The 27,317-nt window shown below is 40.0% G+C and overlaps 1 protein-coding gene across 1 annotated transcript in view; it reads left to right on the plus strand.

The window, feature by feature from the left end:
* Positions 1–18,598, plus strand: part of LOC138757379 (zeta-sarcoglycan) — a 596,661-nt gene extending 578,063 nt beyond the window's left edge. The window contains exon 7 of the mRNA XM_069924595.1: positions 18,113–18,598. Coding sequence (XP_069780696.1) covers positions 18,113–18,307 — 195 coding nt within the window. The 3' untranslated portion in view covers positions 18,308–18,598. The remainder of the gene's footprint in view (positions 1–18,112) is intronic.
* Positions 18,599–27,317: the final 8,719 nt, after the last annotated feature.

The raw sequence follows: 27,317 nt of genomic DNA on the forward strand, positions 1-27,317 counted from the left end.
CATCAGGGATTACAGTTGAATTTTATAAAAGAAAAACTTTATTGGTGAGATCATTTATAATGTAATAATAGTAGCACTTTTTACTATTTATATTTGGGCCCCTATTTAGTCCAAATATGGTGCTATATTTTTAAAATTATGTCATATTTGTTCTTTAGATTGTATGTGATTTTTTTTCCATAGGTATACAACTGTTCATCTCTGTCTTCTACTGTGCAATCAGTAGAGGGGAGTCAGAGTTCCAAGTAATTGCAATAAATAGCTAAAGCTATTTTAACAAATAAAATTTGGAATTTAGTTAGTTTGTTACTTATTTCAATAAAAGTGCCCAAAAGATAAAGCTCCCGGTTGTCCATGAAAGCCACCCCTGTTATCTTTGTGAGTATCTCAGTAATATCTTGCCAGAAAGTTCTCAATTTTACACACGATCACATAGCATGTAAAAACATTCCACATTCAAAACACATTTCTGATTTTTCTGATTTTGATTTATATAATTTCTGTAGAGTGAGATACAAAAGTGTAGAAAATTATATTGTACTAATCCATATAATTGACATCATGCCATCCAAGCACCAATTAGACCAGCACCTTTCCATTATTAGAACTCCTAAATCTGACTCCCATCTCTCTCTCTCAATCTGTGTAATCCTGATTTTGCACTTTCATTTGGAGAGCAAAGTACATCATGGATTTAAATTTAGGTGTGTTCCCCAGTCAAACCATTTACCAATTTCAGGGGGGGAGCAAATTTGGACCCCATCTTTCTCTTAAGAATAATCTTAACTGGAGAAAGCAAAACAATGTCCCATTAACTACTCCAAACTTATTTCTTAATTGTTCAAAAGACTTAAGAGATCCTTCCATATAACAATCATTAATATATCTTATTCCTTTGTCATATCATATGTTCAATATTTTGTTATCCAGATTCATAGACACACACACACACACACACACACACACACACACACACACACACACACACACACACACACCTACCTACATACGTATATGCACATATCAAAACCTTTCAAATATCAAATGCATATTAATGCTTTTCTTCCCCAGCCTGTTTCTGCTGAGTTAGCCAGGCAGCTTGACCAACACCATTTTAGGGTTCTTGGTCTGATGCTACCCCAGCTTCTACCCCTGCCGGTTTGTTGTCCTGGGAGTTGCTTTAGTGATCTCTGTCCACACCTGCTGCTGCGCAATGTGCCGGCCCGATCTCCGCAATTGCGCGCTGCCACATAAGATCCCCCCAGAACCGCCATTACAGTCTATAGTATTCAAAGGTATAGTCCCCAAAGTTTTTTGTGGTCTGCCTCTGTGTCGAGGCGTAGGTGTCTCCACAGGTTCTGCTGGGTCTCTATGGGCAGGCTTGAGTCTATCTGTAGTGAAGACCTTAGATTTACCACCGATGTCCAGCTTGAAAGTGGCTCCATTGTTCCGGATTACTTGAAAGGGACCTTTGTATTGCTTCTGCAGTGGTGAATGGTGAGGTCCTCTGCATACAAATACATACTCACAGTCCTTGAGTTCTTTGGGGATGTTTGAAGATAGGAGCAGGAGTAGGTCATTTGACCCTTCGAGCCTGCTCCGCCATTCAACGAGATCATGGCTGATCTTAAAGTTCAGTACCCCGTCCCCGCCTTCTCTTTGTAACCTTTAATACCTTTATACTTGTCCATGACTGGAGAGTGGGATCAGAGCCAGGTTACCAACCTTTTCACAAAGCCTATCCAGGAAGGTGGTTGTCTCCTCCTGCTGTCCTCTGGCCTGAGGAATGAAATCCCTGGGAACCATGAGTGGGACTCCATAGACTAGTTCAGTGGAGGATGTGTGGAGGTCATCTTTCAGCGCTGTTCAGATGCCCAGTAGTGCCCATGGTAGCTCGTCCACCCAGTTGGGGCCCTTGAATCTGGTAATGAGGGCAGTGTTGAGGTGCCTGTGAAAACGCTCCACCATGCCGTTGGCTTGCGGGTGGTAAGCCGTCACATGGTGTAGATGAGCAGCCCACAAGTTGGCAATGTCAGTCCACAATCTGGAGATGAACTCTGCTCCTTGGACAGAAGTGATGTGCTGTGGCAGTCTGAATCTTGCAATACAGGACAAGAGGAGAGCTTTGGCACAGGACCTGGTCGATGTGTCAGCTAGGGGGATTGCTTCTGGCCACCGGGTGAAGCGTTCATCCACTGTGAAAAGGTAGCAGAAACCCTGAAAGACTGGCAAGGGTCCCACTATGTCCATGTGAATGTGGTCAAACCTGCATTCCATTGGCTTGAAAGGTTGTGGGGGACCTTGGTGTGTCACTGCACTTTGGCTGCTTGGCACAGCGTACACGCCTTGGCTCATCCCCAGACTTGTTTCTAAAATCCATGCCACATGTACTTGCTGGCCACCAGCTGGACCATAGTCCTGATGATGGGTGTGCCTGCCATTGGATGGAGTCAAAATTTTGTCGCCTCCATGCTGTTGGGTTCACCAATTGTAGCCAACCACAACAAAGAAACACACACACACAGTGTGGCAGGTTAAACACTCCTTTATTGGGGCTGGAAAGGCTGCTTTTATACTGTTCAAGTTCCAACCATTTTAGCTGATTGACTGAGTCAGCCATATGAATAACTATAACGGGCGGGAACGTCCATGCATAATAATGCCCTTCTTCCCCAGCCTGTTTCTGCTGAGTTAGCTGGGCAGCTTGACCAACATCATTTTAGGATTGTTGGTCTGATGCTGCCCCAGCTTCTACCCCCACCATTATCCTGGGAGTCGCTTTAGCGATCTCTTTGTGCATCTGCTACCGTGCAATGTGCCAGCTTAATCTCTGCAATTGCAGGGCGCCACACCATATTCTAATCATGAATATTAATATTAATATAGGATTATCCATTTTTTTGTTATTGACTTAACCTTCCACTTATAAAGTCCTTCATTGTTTCCTCTTTTATTAACTTCAGTCCCACTTGAATCCATGAAGGGGACTCATTTCATCAAAGATTATAGAAATCGTACTTGTGCTGATAGATAATACTTAAAATCTGTGAGTCTTCCCAGTTTATAGTCCATTGTTAACTTTTCCCATGCAATTTTTTGGTAATAATTTAAAGAATTTTTAGTTAGTGCAATAGGCAATGATTGAAAGACATACTGTAATCTTGGCATTCCCTTCATTTTTACACAATTTACCCTTCCTATTAATGTAATCAGCAGATCTTTCCATTTCTGTAAATCTTTTACTAGTTTTTTTTTCAAATAGAGGGGTATAATTAAGTCTGTTTAAATTCTGAATATTATTATTTGTCTTTATTCCTCAGAATTTAAAACCCTTTTTGGTATCGTTCATGAATCAAAGTTTTGCTATGGCATTATTTCACTTTTGTCCATATTTATTTTATATCCCGATATCCTTCCACATTTTTCTAATATTGTTTGTAACCTTACCAGTGCTTCCACTGGGTCAGACATATATAATAGCATCAGCAAAGAAACTAATTTTATGTTCTTCCTGTCCAAATTTGAATCCCTTCATATCTGGATCTCTTCTTATAATGTTTGCCAGAAGTTCAATAGCTTGGGTGAATAATGCTGGAGATAGGGGACACCCCTGACTACTCGATCCACTCAAGGGGAAAATATATGATATTTGGTTATTAGATATAATTTTAGCTTATGGCTTATGATAAACTGTTTTATTCCAATTATAAATTTTCTACCTATACCAAAATTTCCAACATTTTGTATAAGAAAGAGCATTCTAGTTGGTCAAATGCCTTTTCTGCATATGGCTAAACCAAGGTTGAATCCAAACATATTTAATAATCTACCTAGACCTTTGAAGAATGCCTTCCTTTAACAAATCCCACCTGATCTGGATGTATTAATTTTGGTAAATACTTACCCAGTCTGATGGCCAGTGCCTTTCTAGAATTTTATAGTCTGCATTCAGAAGTGATCTTGGTCCATATGAGGTTTTTAATGGGTCTCTACCATTTTTTTCGGTAGCTCTGTAATTATGGCAGTTGAAAATGTTTCCGGGAGGGTTTGGGTCTCCGCCACCTGGTCCAACACATCCATCAACAAATTTTTTAATTGTTTATAGAATCAGGAGGCAACCCATCTTTCCTTGGGGACTTATTAGCTTGTAAAGTACCCCGAGCTTTCTCTATTTCTTCCCTTGTAGAAGGAGCATCTAAGTCATCCCTTTCTCTCTTTTCCATTTTAGGAACTTCAACATTTGTTAAAAATTCTTCCATCTCATTTTCATCTCCTACTAATTCTGATTTATATAATTTTATATAGTATTGTCCAAACATATTATTTATTTCTTTATGATTATATGTTATAGTATCTCTTTCTGTTTCTATTGCATTTATCATTCTGGATGACTCCTCTGCTTTAACCTGTCAAGATGGCACTTTATGCGCCAGTTCTTCTAATTCACAATATTTTTGTTTATTTTTAATATTTTTTTTCCATTCTATATGATTGTAGACTTTTCTCTAATATTCTGTATTTTTCTTGTGTTCCTGATATCTGATTTTCTTTTTTTCCAATTTTGTTATATCCTTCTCCAGACCTTCTAAGTCTCTTGCATATTCTCTTTTAAGATTTTTAGTATAAGAAATAATTTGTACCCTCAGATAAATTTTAAGTCCATTCCACATTATAAAACTGTTGTCAGTGGCAGGAAGATTGTTTTCACAAAATATTTCTATCTGTCTCCTATTAAATTCACAAAATCTGTCCTCTTTAATAAATTAGCATTAAGATGCCATCTATATATACTTTCTTGGTTTTCCATTATCGTACTAGAATATCAGAGGATTGGAGGGTAGCTCATATTGTTCTGCTGTTTAAAAAAAAAGGCTCCAAAAGTAAACCTGGAAATTATAGGCCTGTGAGTTTGACGTTGGTGATGGATGAATCAATGGAGAGTGTTCTTAGAGATGGTTTGGAAAGACAGGGATTGATTAGGAGTAGTCAGCATGGTTTTGTATGTGGTAGATCATGTTTAACAAATCATAAAGAGTTTTTTGAAGAGGTTACTAAGAAGGTTGATGAAGGGAAAGCTGTGAATGTTGTCTTTGTGGACTTTAGTAAAGTTTTGACAAGGTTCCACATAAGAGGTTATTTACGAAGGTTCAAGCATTAGGTATTAATATTGAAGTAGTGAAATGGACTCAACAATGTTTGGATGGAAGATGCCAGAGGGTAGAGGTGGAAAAATATTTGTCAAATTTGAAGCCGTTGTCTAGTGGAGTGCCTCAGGGATTGGTACTGGGTCCATTGTTGTTTGTCATATATATTAATGATGTAGATGATAGGATGGTAAATTGGATAAGTAAGTATTCAGTTGATACTAAGATTAGTGGTACTATGGACAGTGAAGAAGGTTATTAAACATTGCAGTGTTAGAAGAGAGTTAGAAGAGTGGTCTGAAAGATGGAAGATGAACTTTAGTACTGATAAATGTGAGGTGCTATATTTTCTTAGGACTAATCAAAACAGGTCGTACACATTAAATGGTTGACATTTGAGGAGTGCAGTGGAACAAAGGGATTTAGGAGTTATGGTACATAATTCCCTGAAAGTTGAGTCACATGTAGATAAGGTGGTGAAGAAAGCTTTTGTATGTTGGCTTTCATAAATCTGAGCATTGAATATAGGAGTTGGGATGTCAACTTGAAGTTATATAAGGCATTGATGAGGCCAAATTTGAAATATTGTTTGTAATTTTGGTCGTCAAATTATAGGAAGGATATAAAAAGAATAGAGAGAGTGCAGAGGATATTTACAAATATCTTGCCTGGGTTTCAGGGTTTGAGTTACAGGGAAAGGTTGAGTTGGCTGGGACTTTATTCCCTGCAGTGTAGAAAATTGAAGGGTGATTTGATAGAGGTATTTAAAATCATGAGGGAGACAGATAGAGTCAATGTGAACAGACTTTTTCCATTAAGAGTGGGGGAAATTCAAACAAGAGGACATGGATTGAGATTGAAGGGGGAAAAGTATAGTGGAAGCATGAGGGGGAATTTCTTCATTCAGGCTGTGATGGGAGTGTGGAATGCGCTTCCGGCCTAAGTGGAACATGCGGGCTTGATTTTAATATTTAAGGAAAAGTTGGATAGGTATATGGACGAGAGAGGTGTGGAGGGTTATTGGCTAGGTACGGGTCAATGGGACTAGGTGGTTGAAGGTGTTCAGCATGGACTATAAGAGCCAAACTGGCCTGTTTCTATGCTGTAATTGTTATATACTTATATGGTTAATGTTAACAGCGAATGATCTGATGAAAGTCTTGCCAAGTACTCAATTTTTACCACTCTACTTTGTAGCTGGGCAGACATTAAAATTAATCAGTCCTTCTTTGTGAATCATGTACCCTTGAATAGAATGAGTAGTCACTTTCTAAGGGATTGAGCCACCTCCATATATCAATTAAATTTAAATCCTTCATAAATGACAATGTCATTTTTGCAGCTTTCACCATTGTTACTGTTCTCACTGATTTGTCCAATATTGGATCTATACAAAATATATTTTGTCTTCCCCCCGGATTTTAAAAATATAGCCTTCATAAAGACTTCATCATTATAATTTGGGAAATAAATATTCATAAATGTGCATAATTCTGCATAAGATATACCATGTGCCAATGCAAATCTTCCATCTTGGTCAGTTAAATTCTCTTTGATTATTATTGGTATATTTTTATTAATTAAAATCACTACACCTCTTGCTTTTGATCCAAATGAAGAAGATATTACTTGCCCCATCTATTCTCTCTTTAATTTTGCATGTGTTTCTTGTAAAAAGATTAAATCTGCCTTTAATTTTTTTAGGTATGCCAAGACCCAATTTCTCTTCCCCCTACCATTAATTCTATTAACATTAAGACTAATAAATTTTAATATCCTATCCATATTCTTGTTTAAAACAATATTTTTTAACCAGTAAAATCTCTTTAATTCTTTAAATAATAAAGCAATCCTTCCCCTTTAAGAAAAAAAACACCTAATGTCTCTTCCCCATTGGTAGAGCCCTGAAAGCCCATGAAAAATGCCTGTGGAAGCTCTCATAAAAGAAGAACCCTTCCCTTTGGCACCAATGTTTTTGCTACTCCTTTCTAGGTGCCATTCTCCCCCTTAGACCAGATTCTCCACTCTGCTATTACTTTTCCCAGCGTTTTTTCTTTTACTGAGCTGTCCATGAATATTTCTATACATTTCACTATAAATAAAAAAGTACAACTTTAGCTACTTTTACTTAGTTTTATTATAAATATTTTCACAATCTTTTTCATCGGCAACCTTGATCTTTTTCATTTTTATAAACTTTTCACAAAATCTTCCACCTCACTCTTGGTCTTGAAAAATTGTCGGTCCCCTTCCACTACTTTGACCTTCAAAGTCACAGCATTTATCATTGAGTATTTCAAGTTTTTAACATGTAGTTGTCTTTTCACATCTTCAAATTCTTTTCCTTGTTTAATCAGGTCAGGCTAAAGTCTTAAAAAATAGTACCTTTCCATGATCAACCTTGGGCAGACCATTATTCTGCTTAGAGAAATCATATGCCGCTTCTGTTCTTGGTAGCTTAAAAGTCTCATCAGAACTGACATTGGTCACTGATCGCCGGCTCCTCTCAGTCCAAGTGTTCGGTGAGCTCTCTTGATATGCAGTTTTTCTCCAAATTTGTCTTCTCCTAACACTTGTGGGATGCATTTTTGAAAAAGGATCACCTGGTCTCTTCCCTCAATTCCTTCCTTTAGTCCAATAATTTGAACGTTATTTTGTCGACTAAAGTTCTCCATATGGTCAATTTTGTCAAGCACACCTTGTTTTTCTGACTTCCATTCTTTGGCTTTGTTTTCCAAAGCCTTGAGTTTTTTCACATATTTTTGTCAGTTCACTCTCTACTCACTCTCTATCAGATCTTCAGCAATCTCTTTCATTTCAGTAATTTTCTCCATCATATCTCTCATCACCATTTTAATATTTATGAATCAGTTACTCATTTCTCCATTTTTTTCCAGGATGATGCTCAATTCTTGACCCAACTCCCCAGTTTTACCTAGTTCTGCTGTTCCTGCTGCCATTTTTGCACCCCTCCCTTTCGGATTTTCACCTGATGTTCCTGGTTGAATAAGAGCTTCTTTAATCTTTGTTCTTGGCTTAATTGGCTTCTTCATGCTAGTTTTATCCATTTTTGATGCAATAAATCTTGATTTTTCAAGTTTTGACTGTCTATTTAGTACTCTTCACAGAGCGCACAACCAAAACACATCTGTCTAAGTCTTAACATGGCCATGCCTCCTCCCTGGAGCATTCATCATTCCAAAGGACATGACAGTGTACTCATACAGTCCAGAAGATTTTACAAATGAAGAAATTTATTTATCACTATCTGTTAAAGGAACACACCAGTAACCTTTCAATAAGTCTATTTTAGTAAGAAATTTTGCCTTCCACTCCTTGTCAATACAATCATCCACTCTAGGAATAGGATAAGCATCGGTCTTTGTCACATCATTTACCATCCTGTAGTCAGTGCAAAACCTAACAGTTCCATCTGGTTTAGGTACTAAAAAACAAGGTCAACTCCATCATGTTGTCAATTTCCTGATTTCCTTATCTGCACTTTTCCATAATTATTCAATAGAGATGTTGTTTAATAGGTCAAGCATCACCTACATCAATATCATGATAAGCTATCGAATGTCTCTGAGGTGCATCTGGAAATAAATTCTCAAATTTTAAAAGTAACTCTCTCATGCTTTTTCCTTTCTGAAGTTTGGAAATGAGTCAATTTTGTTTCCAGGTCCTGCAAAACTATGGAATTTTTCAACCTCAGGCTTATCAATTTTTGTGTCCCACTTCCTTCTCTGAAACTTGTTTTATTTGTCACTGGGTTTAATACATATAATCTTTGCCTTGCCATCATTTCAAACCTTCATCTTCTGTTGAGTGGCCTCTAAATTCTCCTTTGCCATTTCACAAGCTTTACAAAACTGATCCTTAAATTTAAAGACATAATCCAACAAATTTAAATGCACATCATTATTAACCCACTGTTCATTTAATAACATTAAAGGATTTCTCACCTCACGTTCAAAAAATAACTCGAATGGACTAAAACCAAAAGATTCTTGGACATACTCCCTCACTGCAAATAAAAGCAAATAAACCCCTTCATCCCAATCCTTTTCATTCTCTAAACAACAAGTTTTCATCATGATTGGTCGAATGGAACCTCTCCAAGATCCCTTGACTCTCTGGATGGTATGCAGAAGATATAATCTGCTTAACTCTGAATTCATAAACCACTTGATGGAATATGCCTGACAAAAAATTACTTCCTTGATCTGACTGAATTTCTCTAGGTAGGCCAACCAAGGTGAAGAACTTAAACAAAGCCTTCAGAATTGCCTTTCTTTAATATTTCTCAGAGGAATGCCCTCTGGAAACCTTGTGGCTGCACACATAATTGTCAACAAATATGGATTCCCAGCTTTGGTTTGGGGCAATTGGCCAACACAGTCCTTTTCTTTTAGCCATGATGGGGTTCAACAATTTCCTTCAGAAGTGACTTCTCCTTTGCCATGATGGGATTTAATGTCCCCTTTGGCAACAATGGGATTCAACAAATCTATTGAGCTTTCTCTTTAATTACTCTCTGTAACATAAGAGACCATTGGTTTTGTGGCCGATTTAAAATCACAGCCACTTTCTCAAAATGATAAAAATATGTAGCTTCCTCAAATGGAGGAACTAACTTAATCTCTCTACTGGCCATAAACCCCTCACCATGACCAAGAATTTGATCTTAGCTCTTTTCTCCCATAATTTTCCACTCTAATCTTTTCCTGCTCATGTAGCCTGTTTATCTCCTCTGCCTCTAGTTCTAACATCTTCAGTTCCATTTCCAATCACTTTTGTCTCTCAGCGGCTTCTATTTCTAATCTCTTCTGTTCCGTTTCTATGTCCAATTTCTTTTGTCTCCCAGCTGCCTCCAATTCTAATCTCTTTAATTCCAACTGTATTTGGTCAGAAGTTTTACTCTAAGGAAATTGCTCTAATACTTTTTCAAACTTTCCTGCTTCTATGTAGTATTTTGCAGTTTTCCTCTGAATCTCCACCTTTTTTTCTACTGAAGCAATTGCCAACTTGTTGGCATTAGTCACCAACTCATGCTTGTTAGCATTTTTTCAAATTCTCAAGAGAGGGTAATGCCAAAATGTCCCTCAACATCCATGGCTGCTGGTTTGTAGCTTTTAATTATTTTTACCAAAGGGATTTCCCAGATCAGACTGGAATTCTATCAATCACCAAGCTCCAGCTTGATTCAAACACAGATGATTCATCACTAATCTATCAATTTCTAAATTCCAAATTTGTTTGAATCCCAGATGAGCCCCCACTTTGCTACATCTCAAACCAGCAACAACAAAAGATGCAATTCAAAAGGGTTAAATTTTAACTATATGTTTATTAATGACTATTAACAATATAATGTCTTAACATAATGAACCCCACTATATCTTCTTCTTCTTCTTTGACTTGGCTTCGCGGATTAAGCTTTATGTAGGGGTATGTCCACGTCTGCTGCAGGCTCGTTGGTGACTGACAAGTCCGATGCGGAATAGGCAGGCACAGTTGCAGCGGTTGCAAGGGAAAATTGGTTGGATGGGGTTGGGTGTTGGGTTTTTCCTCCTTTGTCTTTTGTCAGTGAGGTGGGCTTTGCAGTCTTCTTCAAAGGAGGTTGCTGCCCGCCGAACTGTGAGGCGCCAAGATACACGGTTGGAGGCGATATTAGCCCACTGGCGGTGGTCAATATGGCAGGCACCAAGAGATTTCTTTAAGCAGTCCTTGTACCTCTTCTTTGGTGCACTTCTGTCTCGGTGGCTAGTGGAGAGCTCGCCATATAACACAATCTTGGGAAGGTGATGGTCCTCCATTCTGGAGACGTGACCCATCCAGCGCAGTTGGGTCTTCAGCAGCGTGGATTCGATGCTTGCGGACTCTGCCAGCTCGAGTACTTCGATGTTGGTGATGAAGTCACTCCAATGAATGTTGAGGATGGAGCAGTGACAGCGCTGATGGAAGCCTATGGCTCCTAGAACGCTTTCACCCCACTATATATATATCTATAGAAAATATGCAGATATCATATATTTATAAACAGTGTGCATATGAAAAGCCCAGACCATTACAATCTGTGCCCAATCGTCAAAATCCCCAAGTCCGTCAATCCAAAAAACACAGTCCACAGAATTCAGTCTTAAAGTTCAGTGTCTATGTTCTGTTCTTTAAACTGATAAAGGACATGGTATTGCACACTGAAAAGAGAAATGACTGATGTTGCATTGCAGTAAACTTCTAAATCCTCACTTTTGAGGCACATTAATTTCACACAGCTCTCCATCTGTCCTCTGTCACTCAAACTGTGGCTTCTACTGCCATTCCAACTGCTATTCTGCCACTCTCTGCTTCATGGCTGGACTCTCCCTTTGCTCTTGAAAGTTCTAAGCAATTGGCAAGTCAGCACTCAGAATTCATAGCAGAAATCTATCCTTTATAATGACAGTCCACAGTCCAAAAGGTCAGTTCATGGTCCATAACAATCTGTTATTGGGATAAATTCTCACTACCCTCATGATGCCTCTCCTAATTTTTTATACCTCTATAAGACTTTTCCATCAGCTTCCTGCACTCCAATGGAAACAAATTTGGCCTATTCAATCTTACCTCCAACTGCAATGTTGTATCCTAGATATAGAGAACCAACTGTACACATGTGATAGTACAGATCTATCACCAATGTACATAGTGTATATAGTTACTGTATCTAGACTGTGCTTACAGCGATTGGCTGAGAGCTAAGCCACACCTATTGTCTGGGCCTTAAAGGGTTGTGTCCCTAGCCAGGTCGGATCATTCCGGACTGGTCGGCCACCTGTGAAGAGCTCCGGTCTTTTGCTAATAAAAGCCTTGGTTTGGATCAACAAGTCTTTGGTTCTTTCGACGAGCTCTACAACACAACAATCCAACTGTGGCCTAATCAGCAGTTTTTATGATCCCTATGCTTTTACATTCCATGCCCTGTTTAATGAAGGTCAATATTCCCATATGTCTAATAGATATATAGATCTTCAGGGATGCATAGATTTGACACAAATGTCACTGCTTCTCAATGCTACCATTCATGGCAGATATCTTTGCACTATTAGACCATCCAGATTTCAGATTTATTGTCAGGGAACATACATGACATCAGATACAACCCTGAGATCCTTTTTTTCTGTGTGTTAGGCAGAATTACCACTTATTGGTATGGCAAAAAAAAATGTACACAGTGTATACACGAAAACAAATAAAGATCTGTAAACAAATAATGAATGTAAACAAACTGTAATACAGAGAGAATTTAAAAAAATAAAGGCAAAGGAGAATTTAAAGGCCACTCAACCGAGGATGAAGGTTTGAAATGATGGCAAGGCAAAAATTATATATATTAAACCTGGTGACAAAGTGTTGGTTCTGTTTCCTACACATTGAAATCCTCTTAGGGGTAGGTTTTCAGGACCATATGAAGTTAATTCTAAAATTAATATTATTGAAACACCAAATCACAGATGAGAAACTCAGGTCTGTCCTGTAAATATGATTAAGCCATATTTTGAGCAGGTGGCTCACAATGAGACTAAACTTTTGCCAGAGGTGATGGTTATCGACCAGGATAATGAGGAGACAAATAAAGCAAGTTTCAGAGAAGGTCATGGGACACAAAAATTGATAAGCTTGAGGTTGAAAAATTCCAAGGTTTTTCTGTTTGAGTTTGTTGTTGTTGAGTCTGATGGTGGAGGGGTATCGGCTGTGAGGCTTGTGCCACCTGTAACTTTTTCCTGATGGCAGCAGTGAGAATAGAGCACATACTGGGTGGTGTGGATCCTTGATGATTGCTGCTGCTTTCCAACGGCACGGTTCCCTGTAAATGTTCTTAATAGTGGGGAGGGCTTTGCCTGTGATGTATTGGGCTGTATTCCCTACCTTTAAGATGGCATTATGCTCAGGGGTTTTGGTGTCCCCCTACCAAACCGTGATGCCACTGGTCAGTACACTTTCCACCACACATCGTAGAAATTCACCAGAGTTTCTGGTGTCATAACAAACCTCTGCAAACTCCTGAGGACGGAGAAGCACTGATGTGCTTTCTTCATGATACCATTAGTGTGTTGGGTCCAGGAAAGATTCTTAAAGATAGTGACTCCAAAAAACTTAAATGTTCTCATCCTCTCCACCTCTAATCCCCCAATGATCACTGGATTGTGTATCTCCGGTTTTCCCTTCCTGAAGTCAACAATCAACTCCTTAGTTTTGGTGACACTGAGTGTAAGGTTGTTGTTAGTGCACCATTTAGCCAAGTTTTCACTCTCCCACCTGTATACTGACTCATCACCTTTCCTTGTACAGCCCATGACCATGGTATTGTCAGAAAATTTGTAGATTGTGCTATTGTTGTACCAAGCCACACAGTCGTAGGTATAAAATAAGTAGAGGAGGGGGCTCTACTCACTTTGCACCTAAGTGCATCATCTGGTATTTACTCAATTCCAGCTCCCATTATTGCTCCTCTTCATTAAGTGGCTGATCAACTATTGTCCTCACTATCCACAATGATACCATTTTTCTTATCTTCTGTAAATATATTGATCACACTTTCAGCATTCATATCAAAATCAGTCATGTATGTTGCCCATAACAAATAGCAACAGTCTGAGCTCTAATTTCTAATCCCTGGGGTGCACTACTGGTCATAAACTTCCTATCATGAAAGCAGTGACACACTCTTCTGCTAATTCAATTTGCCAACTTGTCTTGTATTCTATGAGTTCCAGCCTTTTGGACCAGCATTCCATGTGGGACCTTGTGGGACCTTACTGAAATCCATGTACTATATATCAATCAAACTGCTCTCACAATATATCATGTTATTTCTTCAGTGTCAACGTCAATGTAAGTTTATTATCCTACACATTTTACAATGTACAAATGGAGTACCATTTTTACTTACTCCAGCCAGACATGTACATATGATATCCCAACTACAATAATCAAAATGAAATTAGCACAAGACAGAAACAAAGATAATGAATATTTAAGGATAGATAAATAAATATTCACAGTTGTACATACTGTAAGAAAAGAGAACCTGACATTTTTGTCATGGAAGTAGATCTTTTGGAGGTTCCAGAGTAGTATATGGTTAGGGTTAGGTAGTATGGGGAGATTAAAGAGCCTGATAGCTATTACATAAAAATTATTCTTGGCCTGGAGGTATTGATCTTTAGGCTTCCCTACTTTTTGCCTGAAAGAAGCAGTGAGAAGAGATTGTGAGCAGGGTGGTAGGGGTTCTTTATGATAGCTGCCGTTTTGAGACAGCGACTCACATGAATATCTCCCATGGAAGGGAAGTCAGTGCCTTATGATGATGGACTTGGCTAGATTTGCCACTTTCTGCCCCTTCTGTGTTTCTGTGCACTTGAGCTTCTAATCCAAGTCATAATGCAACCTGTCAGTGCACTTTCCAGAGTCCACCGGAAGTATTTAATAGATTTGTCAACATGTCAAACTTCCTAAAATCTCTTAGAAAGTAGAGGCCTTGGTGTCCTTTCTTCAATATTGGCTTGATGTGTTAACTCAGACAGATCCTTTGATAGATGAACTCGCTGAAACTTGAAAACTTGAAGATACTAACCATCTCCACCAATGTATCGTCTGTTAAGTCAGGCAGTGCCAGATTAGAGTATTAGTATGGTGCCTGTAGCCTTTATTTCAAAGGGGCCCTAAATTGTTCCAGCTGACACATGCGTGGTTCTCAATAGTGCTGAGTGGCACATGTGCGGTGAGGGGCAAGTGTGACGACAGTGCACAAAGTGCCAACTGGGGCAGGCGCATTGAGGGGTAGGTGTGATTGTGGAATCCCTTGAGAGAGAGTTTCTGGCACTGACCCTGCATATTCTTCATTTTGGTAAGTTTGAAGTAGTATTAATTATTCTTAACAAAATGATACTAGCTTTCTCAAATCACTATATATTCAATGATTACCAGTGGAGATTCTAGAGAACCCTGCACCCATGGCAAGCACTGAAATTTCACCCCCCTCCACTGTAAAAACTTACTTACATATTGTGCACTTACACTGAAATTACACTTACATTTACATTGTAATTGCACCCCTCCCCTGTTAAAGCTTACCTACATATTTTGCTAAAACAAAACTGCCTTACAGTGGCTGTGGCGGCAGCTAGTGGCTGACTCAATGTGGGATTAATGGCCATCTGCATTACCCATAATTCCCCCCTGCAGCTGGAACTGCTCTGCATATATGCAGCAGGCAGCTCCCCCGACATGTAAATACATGAAACCAGCCAGTTGACTGAGGGGCTGTGAGGATTTTTTTTTTGTTCTGCTATGGTGCATTTTCATTTACATTTTCATTTTCATCTTTGTACAGATACTAATTAAAGGTGATAATTGGCCAAAATCGCGAACAGAAAGTGCAGTAATTAAAGAGGTGGGACTTAAAATGCATGTCATCGATATTCATGTTCATGGACTAGGGGTCTAGACTTTAGACTGGGGTCTAGGTGGTAAAATATGGCACCCTCATTCCTGTTCGGACATTTTTACACAGCGTGCATTCCAGGAAAATGACAATAATTTCCTGGAATGCAGTGGTTGTGTAAAAAATCCTAAGAGAGAAATGGATGACTCATAATGATTAAGACTAATGATTATTACCTGAATAGGGGTAAGCAGACTGCACTTTTAATACAGCGGACTGGATCAGCAGAATCAGACACTAACCATTAGTGTCACACCTAACTTGAAGAATATTCGCCTATGGAACAATTTCTTCCATATTTAAGGAAACTCAGTAGTGTTACCTTCTTGAGCATCTCTTCAATTGTTTGATGCTAGCAGCATGTTGGTTATACCCAGAGATTGCAGATGCTGGAATCTGGTGCAAAAGAAAATCAGTGGAAGAAAAAGAATGGTCAACGTTTTGAGGAAGAATCCTTCAAGACTGAGTTCAGAGGGGATTAACCAGTAAAATATGGACAGGATGGGAATGGTTAGACAGGGACCAGTAGGAGATTGTTGAACTAGAGGATGATGAAAGATGACAGATAGTTGAGGGGGGGTGGAAGCAGTTGAAAGAGAGAGAGAGAGAGAGAGAGAGAAGAAAAATAGAATGTTTGTTATAGTTGTAGCACTTTATGTAACATTGTCAAGAGTCAATATATAACACACTTGAAGTGGGGGTTTACAGATTACAGTTGAAAATTCCATGATCTTTTTCTGGTGGGATAGAAGAAATTTTAAAATCCCTGTATCATCTAACAAAGATTTATTCACATGTCTGGTTTTCTCTCAATCTCTTTTTAAGAGAGAGAACCAATCCTGCTTAGGTTTAGACCCAGATCCTGTCCACAACTCATGTAATGAAACCCTTGGTCCTCACTCTGCACCTCATTCACTTCCCTGCCTTAGATGAAGCTTTGACTCAATCTGCAGAAAATATGTGTTGACTGTTCAGCATAATTTTTCCCTTGTTTTAACAGTGAAATATATTTTAAAAATAATCTCACAATTTACATCTGGTGAAGACTAAAGCAGAAAAAAATTGTTAGACTGCAGTTTATTTTATTAGATAATGAGAAGAAGAACCATTTGTGTGCCTTCCCACAGCTCAAAAGGAAGATTAGACATAATGGAGCAGACGGCTTCTCCTCTCCAACTCTTCTTCCCTCCTTCCGCTTGCAATAACCATTTGTCATTCTGCACCTGCAGGCATTCAGTCCAAAATCAGTTTAATTTCATGGAACAACTGCTGCAGCCAAAGAAACGGATTTTAACTCGTTGATGCCTATTTTCTTTAAATACCTTCCTACACCTTCAGAAATTAGTTGCAGTCTGGGCTAAAAGTCAGGATATTATCTGAACCCTGCTTTATCTTGATCTATTATCCAAGCTGAAATTGAGAGATCTAAAAAAAGTAAGTTCACCAATTGTTGCCCAGTCTTGCACTCGTGCTGTGCAGTAATAAAAGAGACCATCTGGAAACCATGGGAATTATTTCCTCTGGCTGCTCTCTCAGAAAGTATGGTCCACTTTCCTCAATCGAACCATTAACACATGGATCTGAAAGTTATGTGGCTTTTCTAGACAAGGAATCTGGCCCCTGTGAAATTCAGGGATGCATGTTTTATGAAAGACTAAGAGGCTATAATGAACGTGGGAATATTCAATGTAAGAATATGATTTGGGCAACAAAATAAGTGAAAGGAATGAAACCGATCTGGTGGAAGGTATGAAATACATTTGATTCATCAGCATTTCAAGATACACGGTTCCAGATTCAATTTATTAACATCTGTGATAGTACAGATCTATCACCAATGTACATAGTGTATATAGTTACTGTATCTAGACTGTGCTTACAGCGATTGGCTGAGAGCTAAGCCACGTCTATTGTCTGGGCCTTAAAGGGTTGTGTCCCTAGCCAGGTCAGATCATTCCGGACTGGTCGGCCACCTGTGAAGAGCTCCTGTCTTTTGCTAATAAAAGCCTTGGTTTGGATCAACAAGTCTTTGATTCTTTCGACGAGCTCTACATCATCGTATAACAGTGTCATATTACATGACATTTCTATTTGCCTGCTGCAAGGCAGACAGATTAGTTGCTGGCAGGAATTGTCTAAGCACCTCTTACAGTTCCTACAGTCAAACTTACAGTCAGAGAGAGTGAGAAGCAAAAGAGTGCCCCCTCCCCCCCTCCCAGAGTCACCAAGTGTCACCGAATTGCACATTTCTGGAATGTGTCTTGATCATAATGGATCCCTGAATATAAGATGTCCCACTCTAAAACTCCATGCGCTATTTCAAATGGTTCCACATTGGGTTTGTGTTGTAAACAAAATGTTAATGATATTTAATTACAGTATTTAATAAACAGCCTATGTCCAGCCAATGCTGCCTGGACCATGCCTGCATCACAGAACAAGTAATTTAGATAAAATTTATTTTCTTTTACTCTTACAGATATTTTTAAATGCAAAATCAATCCGATTGGGAAACATCCCCCAGGGCTTAGCTTCTTCATCTTCAACCAGTTCTTCGAATTTGCATCAGACTGTCTATGAAGTATGTGTGTGTCCCAGTGGAAAACTCTTCCTGTCGCCAGCATCAATGGGTTCCACCTGCCAGTCCAGCAGCAGTATCTGTTTGCGGATTTAAATCTACTGATGTTGTTGCAATTCTGCCACCGTAAAAGCCTTTTTGGCACTGTCCTTTGGCTCTGTTTAACTCTAACGGTGAATTGGGAACAATTATGAAGCTTCAAAGCCTCTGCTGGGACAGAGCAGGACATGGCTGCCTTTCAAATGGTAATAGACCAGCCAGTGCATTAACTGTCTGTGAAGAGATAAGCCTGCACCAGGACAAACTGGATAACACCCTTTTTCCAGAAAAGGGTGAAATACATCGGTGCCTTTGCTAACCCAAGTAAAGCACAGTTATTTTTTATTGTTAGCAGGACCTGGTTATGAAAGGAATGAGCATTTAATACAAAATATGATAATGTCATTTCTCAGAACTTTAGTTTCTTTTTTCACATTTAACTGGACTTTGGTTTTGCCATAAAGGAGAATCCAAAAGATTCCTGAATAGGTTTGACTGAACATTTAAATGAAGTGTGATATTAGCATGTCAGTCATTTGAAAAGAGGAACGAGCAGATCACTCATTTGTGTCTCGTTTAGTTTTTCCAATTTGTAAAGAAATCATTTCAGTTGTAACTTCCAAATTCTTTCTTGGCCATGTTGGTGAAACTATAGCTTTGTGATATTGATACTTCTGTGATGTGGTATCAACCAAAGAATGGAACATGTGATGTAAATTCCAAACACTGAACAATGCAGCTGGTACTAACACAGTGTGACACCATCAAGAACATTATGGAGTCTTGGGGAAGACAAAACATTCATTTTAAAAAAAAATTCTGAAAAAAAACCTACAAAATCTGGCTGATTCATACCCAATAAATCACTATTTATCCCAAGCCTCAGCTTCATATATCTTTGATTCAAGAACAAATTGAAATATGTGGTGCTCCCTCAACCTAGCAAAGCTTGGTTTTGGTCTGGTTCGACTGAACCACTCAATTTAAATTTGTACTCATCCTGAAAGATATCACATCTCATCACTTATGTGTTACACCAGGCCTGCTAGTTATTTCCTTTCTTTACTAATCTCATTAAAGAACATTTTCTTTATGTATGAAAAATTTAATCTGAATGATAAAGGAAACTATTTTCTTACACATTCTATGCAAATGTTTGTAAAATTGCAATATTGCCAAATGACAAAAGCTGTGCTTTTGTACTCTTTACGTCTCTTGCTTTATGTAAAATGAAAACATTTTTTTCTACTTATGTCTTGTTAACTGTAGCTAAAGATTATAAGACCTCTTGTCAGACTCACCGTATTGTTATGGATTAAAAACCAGGTTTGAAAAGTTGTCAGTTAAATTATGTTTGACTTCCAAAGGAAAGTCGACAGAAGAGGAAAAGCAACTAGTTTCTGACAAACCTGTACCAGTTTTTTGAGAACAAAGCACGATAAGAACTGTTTAGAGAAGTCTATGTTAATCGGCCATAAATATTTTCAAAATTTTAGAATAGTAATTTCATCATTTTATTCTCATGGATTGTGAAGAATGGATAAATGAATGAGTCTAAGGTTGTATCTCATGCAGTGTTAATATATATAACATGGATAAGTACATCATCCCTTGTTTTAAAACTAAAATAAGACAGTTCAGAAAAGTTAACAGAGAAACAAATTAAGTTACAATATCAGTGAATATTCATATTGAATAGTTTTTCAAATTAAGTGAGTTTCAAAATTAATTGTCTTGTTTTAACCCAGTGTTGTCAGGTCAGTTTGTTGTTAGAAAGCTGGATATCAAGAAGGATTTATACAGAAAATATAGCAGGGGACCAATTCTCAATTTTGAGCAACTGACCAGTTTTCAATCTGATTGGTTTATCTAAACAAAATGAACACACCTGATCAAAATATGAGCCTGACTGATAAGAATGCTGTTAGCTTTGAATGCAGCCTTTGTAATTAATTACCTGACTTATCTTTACAGCTTTCACACTGTAAAAATGCAATTAGGTATTGAAGTTCAGTAACTACAAGTATAATTAGATCACCTAAATCATCAGATTTATCTCAGTAACTCATGCACTGCGTGTCTTAAAATTTAGCATTCTTTTAAAATCAGTGTATTGCAGATAGAAATGTTGTTCAGAATGTCCTGCCCAACTTTTCAAACTTGGTGTTTAATCCATTTCTTATTTCAGTGTTTTGCTATTTTACTTTGTGACTGTGCAGATATATTTTTTTTCGTGAAATTAAGGATGATATAGCTGAATGTAATGAGGATTATATTCTTAAATATATTGGCTGCTGTAGATTTGGAGCTCTCCAGTTGGCCTCCAGTGGTGTCAGTGGTGCTTAGGCACAATTGGAGTGTGATAAGGATTTTGTCACACCAGGTCACCTTTGCTTTTAGGTTGCCCAAGGGATTAAAAAAAACCCCAGATTTTTACAGGACAAATTTTATTGGGAGAAGGTCTGATGGAATCTGAACAAGAACATGAAACTGATCTTAGGAAATCCTCGGTAAAACAAGAGTACTGGAGGCAAGGACACTGATGCAAAATTAGCCACATTATTAAGATTCAAATTGCCTCCAGCATAGAGAAGGGAGTGAAGCCTTGTTCCCAAACAAGAGGGAGTTTTGCTGAGATTATGATTGGGGAAGAGATGAAAATTTGGTTAGGGATGGGCAGTAGGTTAACATAACACCACCTGAATCCTCCCACCCCCCATAAAGCCAAGTGCATGATTTTCTGGCTACAGGAGTGCAGGTGCTGGAGGTATGGCACCTGCTCCCTAATGCACCAATCCCATATAAATGATAGGGGTTCCAGTTAACTTTGCAAACTGAAGAGGGCCACCCGGAGTTTTACTGGGAATTCCTTCTGAAAAACGAACCTAACATAGAATCTTTGCACAGTTGGTAAAAAAATAAACTGAGGTGGAAAAAGAAATCAGAATAGTTGTGAGATTAAACTTTTTTTTGGTTAATGGAAAATTATTTTTGTTGATTCATTATTCGGCTACTTAATTAAAGCAACTACTGTGTATATATTAACTATTTTATATCTACTCCTGTAAATTTGTAACATTTTGTATAAAAACTACAGTAAAATTTTCAAAAATATATGTACAGTATACATTGTATCTAATAGAATTATCTTTATCTGCTGGTGATAACAAACAAAAAGGCATATGGCTGTCATATTATAAATATGAGCACTTTCTGACATGGAATTGTATAGATAGAAATTTTGGAAAATTAGATTGAAGATTATAGAAATGCACAAAAGCCTTGTACCTTTTTTGTTTGTCACTGCCCTTAGATTCAGTCAACCTGGTTAATTGATTACTGAAAAATAAAAACAAATATAGTGTTTGAAAATTTTGTTTTAAATATGTAGATTTTATGAAATTCTAGTTCTTTCCACCTGTCTCACGTACATGCCTGCTGTCTTTTGAGTAAATTTACAAATAAACCGAGGAACTTGCCAGGAAAAAAAAATCCCAAAACATTGTTTTTTTTTTTTGCAAAAATGCTCAAAGCACAGTTCATCGCAAATATGGTCAACACAAGATTTCACAATTGACTGCAGTAACAAGAAGAATCTTCCTAAAGCAATGTAATAAAGAAGCTGAAAATATGATATAAAGACAGAAGATGCTGAAAATAGTCGACAGGTCAGGCAGCATCCATGGTGTGAGAAACAGATTTAACATTTCATATCAATGGCCTGTTATAGTTTTTTTTTGGTTCCTTTCTAGTATTTTCAATTTTCAATAGTATCTTCCATTCTGATATCCCAGTCGATTATAGGAGTCAGAAAGGTTTGATGTTGCTGTCCTAATATTTCATCCAAAATGGTTCATTTGTACCATTGTTGATATGAAGATCATACTGTGTACTCATGAAGTGACATCAGGTTATGAATTTTCATACTGAGATGGGCTACCCAAAGTATCTTGACCACACCACTGGACTTATGAAAGCCATGTGATGGATACCTTGGAATCTAATGGTGGATTTGTTTTTGTTTTCCATGTTTATTATTTGATAGTATTTTTGAAGATATCAATCAGATGAATTAGTCTTGTTCTGAGCCAGTCCTCAGGATTGAGAATGATTTCCTCCATTCCATTTCTATAAGTTCTAAGCTGGCATAAGAACACTTTGTAGGGGCTGCAGACTCTGTTACAGGTGGGGTAGGTTTCACACTCCTATGCCTTCTTGGAGATGGAAGGCAGAAGAGAGTTTTTCTCGTGTATGTTGGCTTCCTATCTAGGGAGCGAGAGATATAAATGGAGTCCAGCAGGGGAGGGAAGCGTACATGAAGGGGAGAGAGGTTTGCTAAGATGCAAGGTGCTCCTTGCCTTCCCAGCTGCTCTTTATTCATTTAAAATGGTGATAGGCCATTTGGTGAGTCCATGAAATACCTTGTAATTATGAAGATGCAAAGAGATAGTTCTGAAAATTTGCTGTTGGCAGTCAGAGCTGATTAAATCTAGGGTTGTCAACCTGGAAAAGGTACCAATATTGATTCAACAATCCTGCTAAATGATTGAGGAATTTGTGAAACCAACATAAATGCATTTCTTCAGTGACTTGAGGTGCCTCCTGTCGATTTTTCAAAGTCCTTTTTTGAACCACATGAGAGGATGAGCTAGGCACTAAACATCCAATAGGCAAATGTCCTCCGCAAATGTTCTGCCATCATACATCACCAACCCCATCAATCCAATCCAAGTATGCAATGAAACACCTGAAAATGTGGTAAATATTCTATTCCATAAGAGGTACTTCTCAATGAAATTCACCACTTCCTTTGCTGTACGTTCACAGCCCTGGGTCAAACGAGAAATGAGTGAAAGACCAAGACCTTATATCTGGCACCATACTAATGCTCCATAGAGCAGCTCTTCAACATGCTTCAGAGATAATGACAACACAAATTAGGTATTTCAAAGCGCTGCTTTGAATGGGTAAAGTATCAGTGGAAAGACACAAATAATAATATTTCTCTTGCTAGTACCCGTGGTGTTCCAGCCTCTGAAGGTTATTGCATCTCTAGAATACTGAATAAATAGCAAAGCTCAATCAGTGAAGTGGTGACATTGTGTAAAAGGTGTTCACCTAGATATAAACATAACAAAAAATCAAAGTAAGTCTTTATTGGCAGAGGCTGTTAAACAACCTCAGCAGCTGGGCATGTTTGCCAATACGTCAGTGATGAAAAAGCTACAAAAGCAAAAAACATTGCTGAAAATTCTCTAAAGTCAGGCAGCATCTGTGATGCATGGAGAGATAAAGAGTTATGATACACAAAGACTGAAGTTGCCAAGACTGAAGGCTTGTATTTACAAGAGATGGACAGGATCCCTGTGTTGGTCACTCACACTGACCTGGACTCGAACTGGGGGAAGGCTTGTGGCATGACAGCCTTTATAGGGAAGAAAGGGGAGGAGTCACAAGCCAGCCAGTGAGAGCAGGGTCAACCAGGAAAGGTCATGACATTTACATATGGCAAATATATACACAATAGTGTTTTCAACACATTCAGCCCCTCTTTTTAAACGGAAGTCCCAAGGCAGGGGAAGGGGAGGCACGTGGTGTGCTTAACCTCTCCTCATAAATTCAGTTTGTCCAGCAGTCTTCTTTGGTGTTTCGACCGGCGAGTCCCCGTCCGGGGGTCTGTGGTAGTCTCTGTCGGTTTTAGCTGGTCCATCCTGATTGGCCTGGCCCAAGTGCTTGGCTGGGTCAGGGGGTTGGGGTTGTGGCTGGGGTGGTGAGCATTGGGAAGGTGGGCCCTGGAGAGCTACGGAGTGGCATACCTGTTAGCTTGTGGTGGGGTGGTCCAGATGCTCCCGCTTGTGCCAGGTCCCAAATAAACCTGTGACCTCGAGTCCATCCGAGAATGCCACATAGGGATATTGTGGGTTCACGTGGAGCAGTTGGACTCTCTTGACCAGAGTATCAGGCTTACGTGTCCTCATGTGCCTATGGAGTAGGACCGACCTCCTTAAGAATGTGAACAGTCTCTCATGAGGTGTCTCATTAGTGGCCATACATAGGAGGGACTAGATAGCATGGAGCGCCCCTGGGAGAACCTCTTGCCAGTGGGGATGGGGAGGCCCTTGGACTTTTAAGGCCGTTCTCCCACTCTACCTGGGCATTCCTTTTAGGGTTATAGCTGGTGGTCTGGCTAGAGGCAATGCCCTTTGACAGCAAATATTGATGCAGCTCGTCCCTCATGAAGGATGAACCCCTGTCGCTGTGGACGTTACAGGGGTATCCAAAAATGTTGAACAGATTGTTCCTGGCCTTTATGACGGTAGCTGCAGTCATGTCCGGGCAGGGGAGGGCGATGAAGTTGATGAAGTACACATTATGGTTCGTGGAGGGCAAGGGTCCTTTGAAATCCATGCTTAGGCATTCAAAGGGATGTGTGGCCTTGATCAGGTGTGACCAGTCAGGCTGGTAGAAGTGGGATTTGCACCCCATGCAGACCTAGCAATTTTTGGTCAGCATCCTGATGTCCTCAGTGGACTAGGGGAGATTACAGGCTTTGATGAAGTGAAAATATGGGTGATCCTGGGGTGGCGGAGGAAATTTTGCAGTGCCTGCAGCAGGTCTATCTGCACACTGGCATGGGTGATCTTGGGGTGGCAGAGGTCATTGTGCAGTGCCTACAGGAGGTCCATCTGCACACTGGCACAAGTCCCCAGAGACAGGGCATCCGAGAGCTTTCCGGGTCAGTACAGTATGTCATAATTGTAGGTAGAGAGCTCAATTCTCCACTTCAGAATTTTATCATATTTATTTTACGCAACTGCTGATTGTTAAACATCAAGGTGATAGCCCGTTGCTCAGTCAGCAGGGTAAAATGCTTACTGGCGAGGTAATGCCTCCAATGCTGTACTGCCTCTTTCTCAATGGAGGAGTGCAGGATCTCGGGGCCCTGGAAGGTGCGTGTAAAAAACACTACAAGGCTGCCCACCTGGTTAAGTGTGGCAGCCAGGGCAAAATCAGATGCGTCACTCTCCACCTGGAATGGGATGGATTTGTCCACTGAGTGTATCGTGGCCTTTGCGATGTTGGCTTTGATACAGTCGAATGCCTCGTGGGCTTCTGCCAACATGGGGAGAATGGTGGCCCTGATGAGGGGTCAGGCCTTCTCTGCATAGCTGGAGACTCACTGAGCACAATAAGAACTAAAACCCAGGCACCTTGTCACTGTCTTGAGGCTGCGGGGGAAATCTGAGTTCTAAAAGGGGACACCTGTGGTTGGAGTCAGGGATGACGACTCCATTCTCCACAACGCAGCCTAGTATAGTGAGGCGACATGCTGAAAACTCATTTCCCTGTGTTATACATCAGATTTAGGCATTTTGCAGTGTGGAGGAATTTCTGGAGGTTCCTATTATGGTCGTTCTGGTCATGACCGCAGATGAACAATGTCGAGGTATGGAAAAGTGATCCACAGCTCGTGTTCATCCACTATCCGATGCATTTCCCTCTGAAAGACTGAAACTCTGTTCATGACTGATGGGCACTACCAGTTGCCCCAATAACCACAAGGGAAAAGACTGAGGGGAACAATGGGCTTTATTGTACAGAAGATTTGAGCTGGCCCAGATCCAAGCTAGAGAAGTGCAGGGAAGGAAGAGGTGACTCGACCTTTATGGCCTAGGCCACAGGGGAGGAGACCAGGGGAGAGTGTCATCAGGGGTTGGGCCAACCCCGTGCCTTTACCAGCTAATGACTATATACAATCCATATACAATCCATATCATTACATTCACCTCTTCATTTTAAACAGAACCCCTCCCCCCTTTTCCAGAGGTGGAAGCCACAAACAAAAAAAAATTATCTGTCTGACTAGAGGTTCAGTCGCACTGGCAACTTCCTCCTTCTACGGGACCGACAGGGGACAGGTGTGTCCGTGGTCTGCTGTTCTGGAGGGGAAGCTGGGACAGTGAGGGAACTGTCTGGGTTGGGGTGATGACTGAGGGCTCTCGGGGGGGTGGGTTTGATGTCCCCCAGGGGACCGATTTCTGGAGAGGAGAGCCGGGTGGATCGGCCTCTAGTATTGCACTCCCGTATGGGATGGTCTGCTCTGTGGGATGGTCGGTGGCGGGCAGGGCAGTTTCGGGATCTCTGGCCCTTGGCAGGTCTTGGATAGGCACAATGATCTCGTGGCCATCGGGGTATATCACAAACACGTATCAAGGTTTGACTTGTATGAGGTGGACCACTTCCACCAGTGGATCCATCTTATGGCCCCTTGTGTGTCCCCGTAGTAGGACTGACCCTGGGGTTGCCAGCCAAGGAGGAATGGAGGAACCATTTGCCGATCTCCTAGGGAAAGCAAACAAGCGTTCATGCGGGGTGGTGTTAGTTGTGGTGCACAGGAGCGATTGGATGGCATGGAGCGCTTTGGGCAGAATGTCCTGCCAACGGGACACTGGCATGTTTTTGGACCTAAGGGCCAGGAGCACTGCCTTCCAGATTGTGGCATTCTCCCTTTCCACCTGGCCATTACCCCTGGGGGTCCTGCTGGTGGCTATACCTCTGGTCAGGAAGTATTGTCACAGCTCCTCACTCATAAATGAGGTCCTCCGGTCAAAATAAACATAATCGGGGTACCCGAACAGAGTGAAGATGCTGCGCAGGGCCTTGATTACTATCGCAGAGGTCATATCCAGGCAGGGAATAGCAAAGGGGAAACTGGAGAACTCGTCCACCACCATCAGGAAGTAGGTATTCCTATTTACGGTGGGTAGGGGGCCCTTGAAATCGACACTGAGCCATTCAAAAGGGTGTATGGCCTTAATAAGATGTCCTTTTCAGGTCGGTATAACGGTAGCTTACATTCAGTGTAGACCTGGCTCATCTGGCAATGGACCTGACGTCCTCAACAGAGTACCGAAGGTTCTGAATCTTGATAAAGTGATACAACCTTGTGACTCCAGAGTGGAACATCACAGCACTGTACTCCACTTCTACTGGGGTTTCCAGTAAAACTGTTTATTTGAATTTCGCGCGCGCCCCTTTAAGGCCAACGGGAATTCCACCCTGTGCA

The sequence above is a fragment of the Narcine bancroftii genome, chromosome 3, assembly GCF_036971445.1.
Source record: "Narcine bancroftii isolate sNarBan1 chromosome 3, sNarBan1.hap1, whole genome shotgun sequence".
NCBI lineage: Eukaryota > Metazoa > Chordata > Chondrichthyes > Torpediniformes > Narcinidae > Narcine > Narcine bancroftii.